Below are 12813 nucleotides of genomic sequence, written 5' to 3'. Positions count from 1 at the left end.
CCTACAGTCCATGAAGGCATCATTAGCTTCAATCTGCAAGCATATCAGCTAGCTAGCTAGCTAGCTAACGTCAAGTGGCTACTTAGCTATCTTCGTTTGTAAACTTTTAAGCCCAGTAGCACAGAAAAATGATATCTACAGGCTGCGCTGTCAAACTGCAAACTCAGCGGACAAGTCCTAAAATAATGTGGAGAAATAAAAACTGTTGGTAAATTCCGTCGGTATCTGCTGACTCGTCCCAGTTGTCGCACTGCAGCAGGTTAGGCGTCCTGTTGCTTAGAGACAGCGGCTGTTTCTGCCGTCAGTCCTACTTTTTATAAAACTAAATAAAGTTACCTGAAAAAAATAAAATACTAAAAATAATGTTACCCCATTAAAACCTAAAACAAACAAAAAATAAGCTCTCTTGGCCTTAAGTTTTGCTCGTAACTTGAGATACTGATGTGAAAACCCTGCTCCTACTCATTAAACCTACTTTATAGACCTTTTTAACGGCAGACATGTTGACATGTCATAGTAGGAAAAGCACAGGTGTATTCAAAACCATTAATGATGGCTGCATTCCACTTAGGAGAGACCCTGGTATTGTGCTTAACGGGCAATATTGTAGGCTCAAAGTGTCATACTCTAATCAGCTAATTACTCCAAAACACCTGCAAAAGGTTCCTGAGCATTTTAAATGGTCTCTCAGTCTGGTTCAGTAGAATTCACAATTATGGGGAAGACTGCTGACCTGACAGTTGTGCAGAAAACCATCATTGAGGCCCTCCACAAGGACGGAAAGCCTCAAAAGGTAATTGCAAAAGAAGTTGGATGTTCTCAAAGTGCTGTATCAAAGCACATTAATAGACATTTAAGTGGAAGGGAAAAGTATGGAAGAAAAAGGTGCACAAGCAGCAGGGATGACCGCAGCCTGGAGAGGATTGTCAGGAAAAGGCCATTGAAAAGTGTGGGGGAGCTTCACAAGGAGTGGACTGAGGCTGGAGTTACTGCATGAAGAGCTACCATACACAGACGGATCCTGGACATGGGCTTGTCAAGGCGCTCCTGAACAACAAACGTCAGAAGCATCTTACCTGGGCTAAGGAAAAAAAGAACTGGTCTGTTGCTCAGTGGTCCAAAGTCCTCTTTTCTGATGAGAACAAATTTTGCATCTCATTTGGTCCCGGAGTCTGGAGGAAGAATGGAGAGGCACACAATCCAAGATGCTTGAAGTCCAGTGTGAAGTTTCCACAGTCTGTGTTGATTTGGGGAGTCATGTCATCTGCTGGTGTTGGTCCACTGTGCTTTTATTAAGTCCAGAGTCAACGCAGCCATCTACCAGGACATTTTAGAGCACTTCATGCTTCCTTCAGCAGACAAGCTTTATGGAGATGCTGACTTCATTTTCCTGCTGGACTTGGCAGCAGTCCTGCCCACACTGGTTCAAACCTGGTTCAATGACCATGGGATTACTGTGCTTGATTGGCCAGCAAACTGGCCTGACCTGAACCCCATAGCGAATCTATGGGACAATGCCAAGAGAAAGATGAGAGACCTGAGACCGAACAATGCAGAAGAGCTAAAGGCCGCTACTGAAGCATCCTGGTCTTCCATAACACATCAGCAGTGCCACAGGCTGATAGCATCCATGCCACGCCGCATTGAGGCAGTAATTCATGGAAAAGGGCCCCAAACCAAGTACTGAGTACATATGCATGATTATACTTTTCAGAGGGCCGACATTTCTGTATTTAAAAACTTTTTATTGATTTCATATAACATTCTAGTTTTCTGAGATTTTGAATTTGGGGTTTTCATAAACTGTAAGCCATAATCCTCAAAATTATAACAAATAACTGCTTGAAATATCCCACTTTGCATGTAATGACTCTATATATTAGTTTCACCTTTAAGTTGAATTACTGAAATAAATGAACTTTTGCACAATATTCTAATTTTCAGAGTTTCACAATTATTGTGCATGCTGACTCACTGAAATAGCTCACTGGGACACTTGATGGAACTGAGCCATTGTTAAGGTTATCAATCTCAGCAGTGCTTTTCCTACTATGTCAAGTCAAAATGTCTGCTGTGAAGAAGGTCCATAATCCAACTTTCTACTCATATACTTGATTAATTACACAATGGACAAAACGTTTATTTATTTTTTTAATTTATTTTCAAAATAATATTAAATATTTACAAAATTACTTTTCTGTGACCAACAAACAGCTAACAATGTGCAAAATGAACCCCTTCCCATTCTGAATGAATCCAATCACATCATTTCATAAAGAAGACAATGCAGAGGACCAAGCAGCCTACAACTGAGGGCAAAAAGAAAATTACATAATTATATTGTCAAACAAAATACTCTGGCTTTGTCTTTACACTCTATACAGCTGATTTATCAGTGCACCTTATTACCTTAAACATTGAAATAATTCTTGTTATAAAGCAATCTCAATCTGGTACATCTTGAATCAGACATGATCTTAAAAGAACAGCAGTGTACCATCTTTCTTGTATAAGCTCTGACTGAAGAAATGTAAGAATAACCTAATTTGAAACACACTGGTTCTAAACAGAACAGTACAACAAAGAACCTATGCATGGAAACCATTTTTGACCGTTAACCTCATCAGAAGGCCCACATTGTGTTGATATATGATATAAAACCTTATAGATGAGCCTAGGAACTACTTTGAGCAATTCTTTACGAGGTCTATGGTGTTTCCCCAAATATCTACTGTCGGCTGATTATTAGTCAAGCTTCAGAGTTAGACTGCAAACAAATACTGACTGAGCCAACCAGTGTTATGAACACACACATAGACTTGCATACACAGAAATCCACACGTGCACAAACATCACAGATCAGTCTTCTCAGGGATGTTTAGCACCGTGCTGGAGGGCATACTGGGGTTGGATGTTCCCAGACTGAAGGACGATGGTGTTTCTCTGTACACTGATTCTAGCAGTTCCTCTGGGGTGTAGGCTGAACCAAGGCCTGGAGTAAAGCCTTGGGCAGTATTGGACTCTGGGTGTGCAGTAAGGGCTGTCGGGGAGGCCTGTGTGTTCCCTTGCTGGACCTGAGCAAGCCTCTCCATCTCTGTGTACTTAAGGCCTCTCCTCTTGCCCAGGACCTTGACATAGTTGGCTGGGACAAGTCCTGTGGTCTGGCTATCCACGCTGGCCAGCAGCCAGCCACGCACTCTGGGCTGTTGCTCTAAACACAGGGGAGAATAAAAGATCATGATCTGACCTTATCAACATGGGCGAAACACTAACGATCTCTCTTAGAAAACCACACTGTTCTAGTTTTCCAAAGCATGCCTTGCTCTTTCATTATTGACAATTTGCTTGATGGGCTTCACTCAAAAGACAAACTTTCAAAGGCTATTTCTGATGTCTTTGCAATAAACACTATGCACTTACATGGACAGAAAAACAAGAGCTGGTCATTTTACTCATAATGTTTATGTGGATCCCACCTCTTTCTGATATGTTTATATGTAACGTGATGTGATATTGATATCTATAGTGAAATAATACATTTTCTGGAGAGAAAAAATATCAACTCAGAAGTTGGTTGTGGATAAAAGATGAGAAACCAATTCAAGGAACTTCATGACATTGATTAAAAAAAAAAAAAAAAAAAATCATATTTAAATCCAATTTTCTCATAAAACATTGATTTGAAACATTCCCCATAATGGTTTAGTACACCCATATGTGTAAAACCATGTATGTATGAGAGGAATGTGAGGACAGTAAACAATGTCCAGCAGTTATTAAAGAGCTCTCACCTTTAGGGGCAAGGTTGAGCATGTCTCCAGCCCGCAGAGAAATCTCCTCCTCAGAAGCAGCTGAAAAGTCATACTCCGCTCTGGCAACTACGTGGTCATCCTCCCCGCTGGCCCAATTAGTGGCTAAATTAAGAAACACAAAACATCTTTACTTGTTAAGGGTTAAGAGTAAAAGACAGACTACATGAGGGAAGAAGAGAACCTGCAAAGTCTTGTGTCACCTGTGGATCTAGCAGTGCAAAGAGTTCCAAGAAAGGGGGGGACAGCTCCTGAACTTAAAAAGTTATGTTGATAAAAAAAAAAAAAAAATGTGCAAGTTCACCATCTCATCTGCAAGTACAAAAACTTGAATGCAAATCTCACCGTTTTCTTCAGTTGGACTGGAGCTCAGCAGTTTCCAGATAAGGTAGGGTCCCCCCAATACTACAGCGAAAAACAGAAAGATTGGCCAGGACTTCACGGCCGGACCCTCCATCCCTGCTCCATCCACTCTGGATGCACCTGTAGCCAGGGCATCGCTTGCACTGTCTGCCCACAAGTCGTCAACCTCAGTGTCTGACCTTCGCCCCAGCAGCCTCTGTAACCGTCGGTAGAAGAAGCGCAAGGTGCGTACCAGAGCAAAGGCTGAGAAAACTCTTGTGAGGTGTGAACGCAGCCGTGTTAGGTGGTTGGCTACATCCAACACCGCGCGGAAACTGTTATACACAGCTGAAAAGGTGGCGTCCAGCATCATACTAACTGAGGTAAAGGCCTGGACAATGCTCTCGATAGACTGGAAGGCACCGCGACTGCTCTCCTCCGCCTGTTGCACAAACCGGCTGGGGGCAACGTCTTCCGTGTTGGAGAGGCGGCTGTACCCTCCTCCCATGCCGTAGCCGCCACCACCACCATAGGTGTAGGGGCTGTAGCCCCCATACATAGAGCTCCCATAGGGGCTGTAAGAGGAGGTGAAAGAGTTGTAGGCTGGACGGTAGGCCTGCTGGATGGGACGAGGGGGCAATGGGGGCACCATCCTGGTCAGGACAGGAGGGCCTGCAGAAACAGAGGGGCCTGCAGAAGGTCCAAAGTTTGAAGATCTGTTTGGTGAGAAGAAAAATCATAGGGTTCGAAACATCTTTAGTGTTCTGTTATGTCATTTTTTTTTATGATACAGAAAGCATGGGTAACATTTCAATTAGCCTGATGCTAAACTAAAACTAAGGCATTAATGATTCTGTGTCAGAATAATCCAAGACAACCCTTTGGATTTGTTTCAACCTTAAACATTTTTAACGACATGCCTCGAACGTGATCAAATTGTTATGGACCACAGCAGACATTTTGACTCGTCATAGTAGGAAAAGCACAGCTGAAATTGATAACCTTAGCGATGGCTCAATTCCATCAAGTGTCCCAGTAAGCTATTTCAGTGAGTCAGCATGCACAATACCAGGGCCTCTCCTAAGTGGAATGCAGCCATCATTAATGGTTTGAATACACCTGTGCTTTTCCTACTATGACATGTCAACATGTGAAAAAGGTCTATTAGTATGAAATTGCAAACAGCGATGTGACCTAAATTGAATAGTGCTTTAACGTTATTGAACAGCAAAGACAGTGAGAACTAAAGAGACAGTTTTATGGGAATGTTAACCGAGTGGCGTATTAAAAACTACCCTAAGTGGAGAAGGGCAATTACAATGATTGCATGGCTTTAGTTTATGTTTTGTGCGGCGTTTACATTCATCATTAAGATATGCTAACGTTACCGTCTACCTGGCGAGACACTTTCCGTAACGTTAACGTTAGCTACTTCAGTAGAAGAAGGCAAATGCCAGGGCCTCATCGGGCCTAACGTTAGTTGGTTAGCTATTAGTACAGCTGCTACTTGTGTTTAAATGCCCACCGTAGGCAAAATATTCGGGCAAATGGAGATTGGTTTATTGGTCAATGATTTATACCACCATATCAAAGGCTCCACTAGGACGATCACCTAGCTTGTGCTACAACCTTAGCATAAGTTAGCTAGCTAACGTCACCAACAACAGCGAACCAGCTCCAGTAAGTAAACACAAAACAGGTCTATAGCTGGCGTTTACCTGTAATTTATAGGTGCACTCATTGCCCCGGGAATCCGCCTTTCCCATGGCTTTGGTGGGGGCTGTTGATCCATCGCAAAATATATGTCCACAAAGTGTTAAAAAAAAAATAAAATAAATGCGAACTCTGTTCCCACCTGACAGCTTCTCCTGCTGCCTTCCGTTCTCCTCGTAGTTTCCTACTCTAACATCGCAACTCATGTGTGTGTTGTTGGATTCAATAGCCCTAAACGGACTATAACAATAGTGGATTTATAGATACATATTGCTTTGTCTCCTGGTCTGATATATTTTGGCACGGCTTCCATCTCTAAACAGACATAATGGAATTTCTAATGTTCAGAGAAAGTTCCACAATTGAAAAAATCCCGACAACTCGTAAAGGCACCAACTGGTCTGTGAAGTTCTGTGATCAGACCAGAATAACTGATAGAAGATAGATTTAGTTAATACAACCAGAGAATGTCTGATACAACCAAATATTTTCTATGAATCTATCTAAAGATCTGAATATTTTTGGCGGTAAATTAGATGTTTTTATTTATTTCTTAATTTTTGGAACTGCTTAAATTACTTAACAATCCATTAATAATCCTTTATGTTTTTCACACTCGATTAGTAAACCCTGGACGCTTAAAGATTAAATGCACTTTTCACTTCTGTCCAGCAGAGGGTACTGTGACTTACAAAACAAGACCCTCGAGATTGACTTCTGCAACCTGCAGATAAAAGAGAATATCCCTGCTTTGTAACACACTGTCGTTAAACAAAGAACATTTTACTAATTCATGTTCAGTCACATTGACAGCCATGTGGTTTGGCTGAATAGAAACAGAAACTGTCCTAAAGTTTGGCCTTAATTATGTATAGGCTGTCCAACCTGCTTTAGGAAGTTCCATATAAAATGTGAGCTAAATAAACCGACTACTGTCATCAAATAAACATGATACATAAAGTCTGCTGTCCTCAGACCTAATGCTCCACATGAGAACAGAGTGTTGACTTGCTTCTTTTTAACACTCGACTGTAAGGTGCTAAGATATATAACAGCTGCTTTTTTATTTATTGAAAATCCATTCTAAGAAAGAAATTACATGTTATTCCCACCTATCTTAAATAGTTGTATTATTTCACACCATCAGACCACTGACAGTAGACGGAAACTTGCCTGCAAAGCATCTAAACATAGAAAGAAATTGTGGCATGAAATTAGTTTGTCACATTGAGTAGGCCAACTATCACCATATATCCTATGCCAATCTTCTTTTATTGCTGACATAGCAGCGCTGAGATTTGACTTATACTGTATGAAATGTGTGAATTGGTTTGAGGATCGATTCAACCTTTGAGATTTCACTGGCAGTGTTGTTCGGTTAACCCAATAGTCAGGTTTGAGAGGGGGCGGCTTGTGACTTACGCTGTTGTGAGTGTGAGGAAAGCTGCTCTTGAACGCAAGTGCAGAGGTGTAGGCCTACGGTGTGGGTTTTAGGAGGGAGCCCTGTGATGTCAAGTGTTTTGTGTGTGTGTGTGGGGGGGGAGCATATATGCAGAGCTGTCACATTAGATACACTGGGGGTAGGAGGACATAAGATGCCTGTGTGATGCCACAATGTAGGTGTGTGAGAGTGAGGCTGCCGTTTGTGACATGACGGTGTCAGGATCCCAGGCAAAAGGTGGGAATCCAAAGTGTTAGCCTGTGATGTCGCTGTGCGTGGGAAGATGCTATAGCTGATGATGGTCCTGGTATTTGGGGTTTGTGCTGAGCACCTGTAACCTTTTTGTACCGCGGCGATATAGGAAGGTCAAAGATAATGAACGATCATTACATCTAAGCATATAAAGTAGAAATACATTACATAGACACTCAAACATGACACCCACATGTGTTTGTTGGATGTAAATTTGCTGCCGCCTCACTCTTCTGGTTTTAGGCTTTCCAACAGATTTTGGAACCTGGCTGCAGGGGTTTTGCAGGTCATGAACTATTAAAATTAAATCTGAGAAGAAAACATAACTCTTTGGTTGAACTGCACACAGCTTATAGAAACTTTGGATTCTTGGCGAGAGTTAGATGAGAAGATCAATACCACTCTCACGCCTATCCATTAAATATAATATAATATAATAATAATATAAATAATTTCCCGCAATGTTGAACTGTTCCTTTAATTGAAACTAAGTCAAACTATATGAAAACAGCCCCAGACCAAGACTACATAAAGTAGGTGGAAATACTTTTGACCTTATGTTTATGATATTGATATATGTTAAGTTAAAGGGGACATATTATGCTCATTTTCAGGTTCATACTTGTATTTTGGGTTTCTACTAGAACATGTTTAAATGCTTTAATGTTAACATTATTTTTCTCATACTATCTGTCTGAATATACCTGTATTCACTCTCTGTCTGAAACGCAGTCTGATATTTGAAGAAGAAGATGTTGCCAACACATTTCACAGAGATTGAAAAAAATTTGCTGGGGCATCCACAAACATACCCTGTATATTCCTGTGTTTACAACCACAATATATCTTAATCATAAAAGACTGATTGACACTATAAGCTAGTTCAAAGAATCCCTATGCTTTCCCTGATACTCTATATCTGCCAAGTTTCTGTTCCTACAGTACAGATTTAGCCTACTGGTTCAACCAGACTTATGACTTTACGCCACTACTCTTCCTTTACCCGCTCCGAAATTACAGTGTTCTTAACAGGTTATATGGTGTAGTTTTGCTGGGCAGCACGCTGGATTGGCCTGAAAGTGATATAGGTACTTTACACAAACGCTGGTTCCTCCTTGCTCTCTGTGTGTGTGTGTGTGTGTGTTCTCTTTGTGCTACATACGTGAGTATTGCCCAAAGTATACATGACAATACAAAAGTGGAACTGTCAAGATAAAATGTTGGTGGAACAGACAGAACTTATTGTTGAAGTTTATGTGTATTTAACCTGTGTACACCACGGTATGTTGACATGGTTGTGTGGCTGCTTATGAAAAAAGGAAATACAGTAATTGACAACACAACATTGTTGTGTCTGGTATAATGGACTTTATAGGCAATGCTATCAAGTTCTGTTATCTGAGGTGTAAATGTAAAAAGGCTGACGGCAGTAGGCCTATACAGAAACTGTGAAGCTGGGAAAAAAAGGGTCTGAAGTATGAAGGCTACAGTTTCAAAAGTTATAAATCCCTAATTTTATATCTCTTTAGGATGATTATATTAGGATGAAATCAGACACTGTGCTACTACGTTTGGCCAATCTATGTTTGGCCAATCTATGTTTGGCCAATCTGAAAGGCAAGCTAGGCTAGTCAGCTTTTAACACAGCTTTTTTTCATCTGGTGTTATTTCTTTCTCTATTTTGATTACATTTAGCTACTGCCTTAGGTATATGGTATAACAAACTCAATTACTAAGTTGTTGGAGCATCAACATTCATTTTTCAATCATAGGTTGGGAAAATGTCAGTGAGTTAGCTTTAGCTAAAGCTAGCCATGATTCCAAACCAGCTAGCTTTAGCTAATAGAGCGTTTTCTCGGGGCGGTAACCTGGATGCGCGGCCATATTGGAGGCACTCGGTGTAAACAACTGAATGGATTAATGGAGTATTGTGCGCTTTGGATACTTTAATACTTTATGTCTAAACAACAGAAAAGCTCATCAAAACGTGTCCAAGATGCAAAGGCATATAGGGAAGGACTTGGACCACAAGAAAAGGCGCGATATTTCGAGAAATTACAGTTTACTGGCAGCGCAGATCCCTACAAGTTGGCTCCCTCTTCTTGGATCCATGGTGACCCGGTGATTCTTCCTTCAGTTGCATATCCCGATATAGTCAACTACCTGGTTTTCTCGCTGAGCCCATACACAGCGGAAGACCTTAAATCCTACAAAAGTTTGGAGGCCTATAACCAGATGGTGTGTGGATGGGTGAGAGAGACGCAGTACCAAGCCATCAACGACCGTTGTGTTGTGAAGGTCAAAGTAAGTAATGCAATAACGTCTTTAATCAACCTAACCTTAACTGTATGATATCATTGCGATACTCAAGGGGTAGCCAAGTGACTCGAATCGGTTTTTTTTCATTTCAAAGAATGAACAAGACAGAGTTTTCCCTCGTAGATCCTGGTTGAGCTTTGCCAACCACAAGCGCCTCCTTTCCTCTGATAACGTCTGGCATTCCTCTCCCTGGTTTTTAATAACTTTTGGAAGTCGATAATATTCCAAATGTTTTTCTCGGTCTGACCTATTGGTACAACCTAAAACACGGCAATAATTAACCATTTTCCTTGACGCCGTTCGGGATTTACTTCAGTGCCTGTGCTTTGTTGTGATGCGGAGTACCTCCAACATGGCGAATTCTGGTCTGATGACGCGTCGTGAAAACCCTCTATCGGAGTGCTGTCACTGCAGTTTGTATTCACCTCTCTTTTGTAGTTTGTGCACATTTTTCATCCTTTTCCCCCTGGAAAACAGAGGTAAAGAAAACAACAAAATTCTAACCAAATATGTAGTTACTGCATTTAGGCTTTGTAGGGCACTGTATATCAGTGAATCAGCTGAATAAATGACAGCAGTGGTTACTCGCTTCTGTCTCCACTTACCACATTAGCATATATAAACAAGGAGTGTGGTTCATACTTGAGCCACTCACATTTAGTATACAATCTCTAAAAACAATGGCACAAACCTGCTGCACACCCTGGAACACACAGTTAGACCTATACACTGTTCTACACTGGTCAAACAGTCACAGTAAAAGCTTCGTGGGATTTTCCCTGCTCTGAAACATGAGTTAGGTCTTGCATGAGAAGCCTTTCTAGCTTCATGTAAGGTACAACACCTATAATTAAAATGTGCCGCAGGAAGTTTGCAAATTGTAGGATCAGGCAAATTGCTCTCAGAGAATGGAAGTAATAAGCGCTCTCCATATTTCATAGAGAGGTCTTTGGCTCAGTGATCTTATAGGTGGAAAAGATGACTATATGTGTTTATGACATTGGTTGGGCATCATTCCATAAGTTGATTCAGAAGGAGACGTTTTGGAACCTGGTTTGTTCCTAAAAAGGTTAATAACTATATGCAGATTGACATATGATAAAGTTAGAACATATTTTATTCCTTCGGCGAATAATAATAATTAAGTCACTTGCATGGGGCAGATATTGTGTTATCCTCATTCTGGTGTATTTTATAGCAGCATCATGAAAAGCTGGAGGCCCAGAATCCCTTATTTGAGCAAGAAAGTTGCATACAATAAGACAAAAATAAATCTTCATATTTATGGTTATATGCAGCCTAGTAATATGAAACCCCATTACTGTGAATATATTGAATATACAATGGACATCACTCAATATACATGTGTGATCAAACACCAGTAATGTTCAGATCCTTTTAAAAAAACATTTAAATAAATGCATAGAGGAAGTGGGTAAATACAATTCAAATCTAACTTTTGTATTATCAGTACTGCATGCATACATTGTGAGTGCACTGTTTGAACACATCAATGCCAAGCCTGCCCTGTGGTATCCCTGACCTAATTTGGTGAAATAATGTCGCGTTCATTCAGGTGGAGTGTGACCGGATGCTGGTGTCGTCATCAACCATTTGCAGTGAGAGATGGCAGGAAGCGGAGGGGAGGGGGGGGGGTAGCTGAGAGAAGGAGGAGGAGACAGAGCAGTATAGGCGGGGCATTACTGGAAATAGGTGGCTAAACAGGTCTAGCTTGCTTTTTCCAGGACATGGTTAGGAAATACTGAAAGAGACACAATGCACCGAGCGTCTAGTCCAAACTCTCACTGTGATTGCACAGCAAGACAAACACACAGATGCAACATACATACTGCATGTGCACCCACACACTCATGCAGTGTTTGTATTGTGAGAACCTTCTGTTTAGCCATGTCCTAGTACTAATGCAGCTCCTTGCAGTAGTGAAATATCCTTACAGTCAATTACTTCATCGTCGTCTATGTGAGAACATTTGGTCCTCTTATTATTTAACTGGATTTGGTGTTGCAATACCTTGTTTCACAACACATCCCTGTACTAGCTGTGTATTTATAAGCTCTGGACGAGAACACGCTGGGTTAATGAAGGACACAGACCTAAACCAGAAAATAACCTGGAATCTGGAACAGGATTTAAATTTTCAGCTCATAGTTTGAGTTTTGCAGCCAACAACTTTTAGGCTACTGTTTTGGTTCAGTCGCACCTCTCTCATCAACCCTGTTTCCACCAACAAGCTTTGAATAACCCACTGTGCGCTACCTGCCCACTTTAAATGGCCGACAGACAGAGTTGGCGACTAGCCGGTGAACATGGTGGAGCATTTAGCAGCTAGCATCTAGCAGACCAAAACAGAGCTCCACATCTCAATAATGGTAAGGGTAATATGATTGTAATAGTTTGATAACACGTAAGCCTGGTCAACTTTATAAGATCATAATATGTCAAACGTGTGATTTTAAGCTTGTTCTAACAAAAACAAAAAACTGACCAATGCTGTAAACTTCTCCAGGCTATTGTGTTTTAATAGTGCTTTTTCATAACCACCAGTTGGGGTGAAGACTGCATGCATCTAAATACTGTAGATTCAATTGAAAATTCAATAATACAAATGCTGTTTACAAATGAGTTGGGACCAGTAAATCAAAACCAAAAACCCGTGAGTGGATTGTTGACAGGTTAAATTGACAGGGTTTATTGTGGTTCATTTCAACGTGACAGGAAGGAAGCTGCATAGAGCATTTCGCCTCAGTCTTCCAATACAAGAGAAAACAAACATCTCCAATGTAGCACATTCTGGATTCCTTGGTAATGACGCTTCAGGACACACTGCTTGTAAAGTACCTTGGCGATATCGAATGCAGAATTTTTTAAGAAATTTGATTAAAATCAGCATCCATCAATTTGTGATAAAAATGTGAA

The 12813-nt window shown here is 40.9% G+C and overlaps 1 protein-coding gene across 1 annotated transcript; it reads right to left on the bottom strand.

Annotated features, from left to right (window-relative positions):
* Positions 1-2138: 2138 nt before the first annotated feature.
* Positions 2139-6185, bottom strand: pex13 (peroxisomal biogenesis factor 13). Its single transcript, XM_078273034.1, has 4 exons — positions 5870-6185; positions 4155-4867; positions 3792-3914; positions 2139-3211 (listed from the first exon to the last, which is right to left on the bottom strand). The coding sequence occupies exons 1-4, from the start codon at positions 5941-5943 to the stop codon at positions 2853-2855; spliced, it is 1269 nt and encodes a 422-aa protein (XP_078129160.1). The 5' UTR covers positions 5944-6185; the 3' UTR covers positions 2139-2852.
* Between the last annotated feature and the right edge of the window lie 6628 nt (positions 6186-12813).

This window comes from Sander vitreus, chromosome 17 (assembly GCF_031162955.1).
Source record: "Sander vitreus isolate 19-12246 chromosome 17, sanVit1, whole genome shotgun sequence".
Lineage (NCBI taxonomy): Eukaryota > Metazoa > Chordata > Actinopteri > Perciformes > Percidae > Sander > Sander vitreus.
The sequence above is the reverse complement of the archived record's forward strand: the minus strand, read 5'-3'. Positions and strand labels throughout refer to the sequence as shown.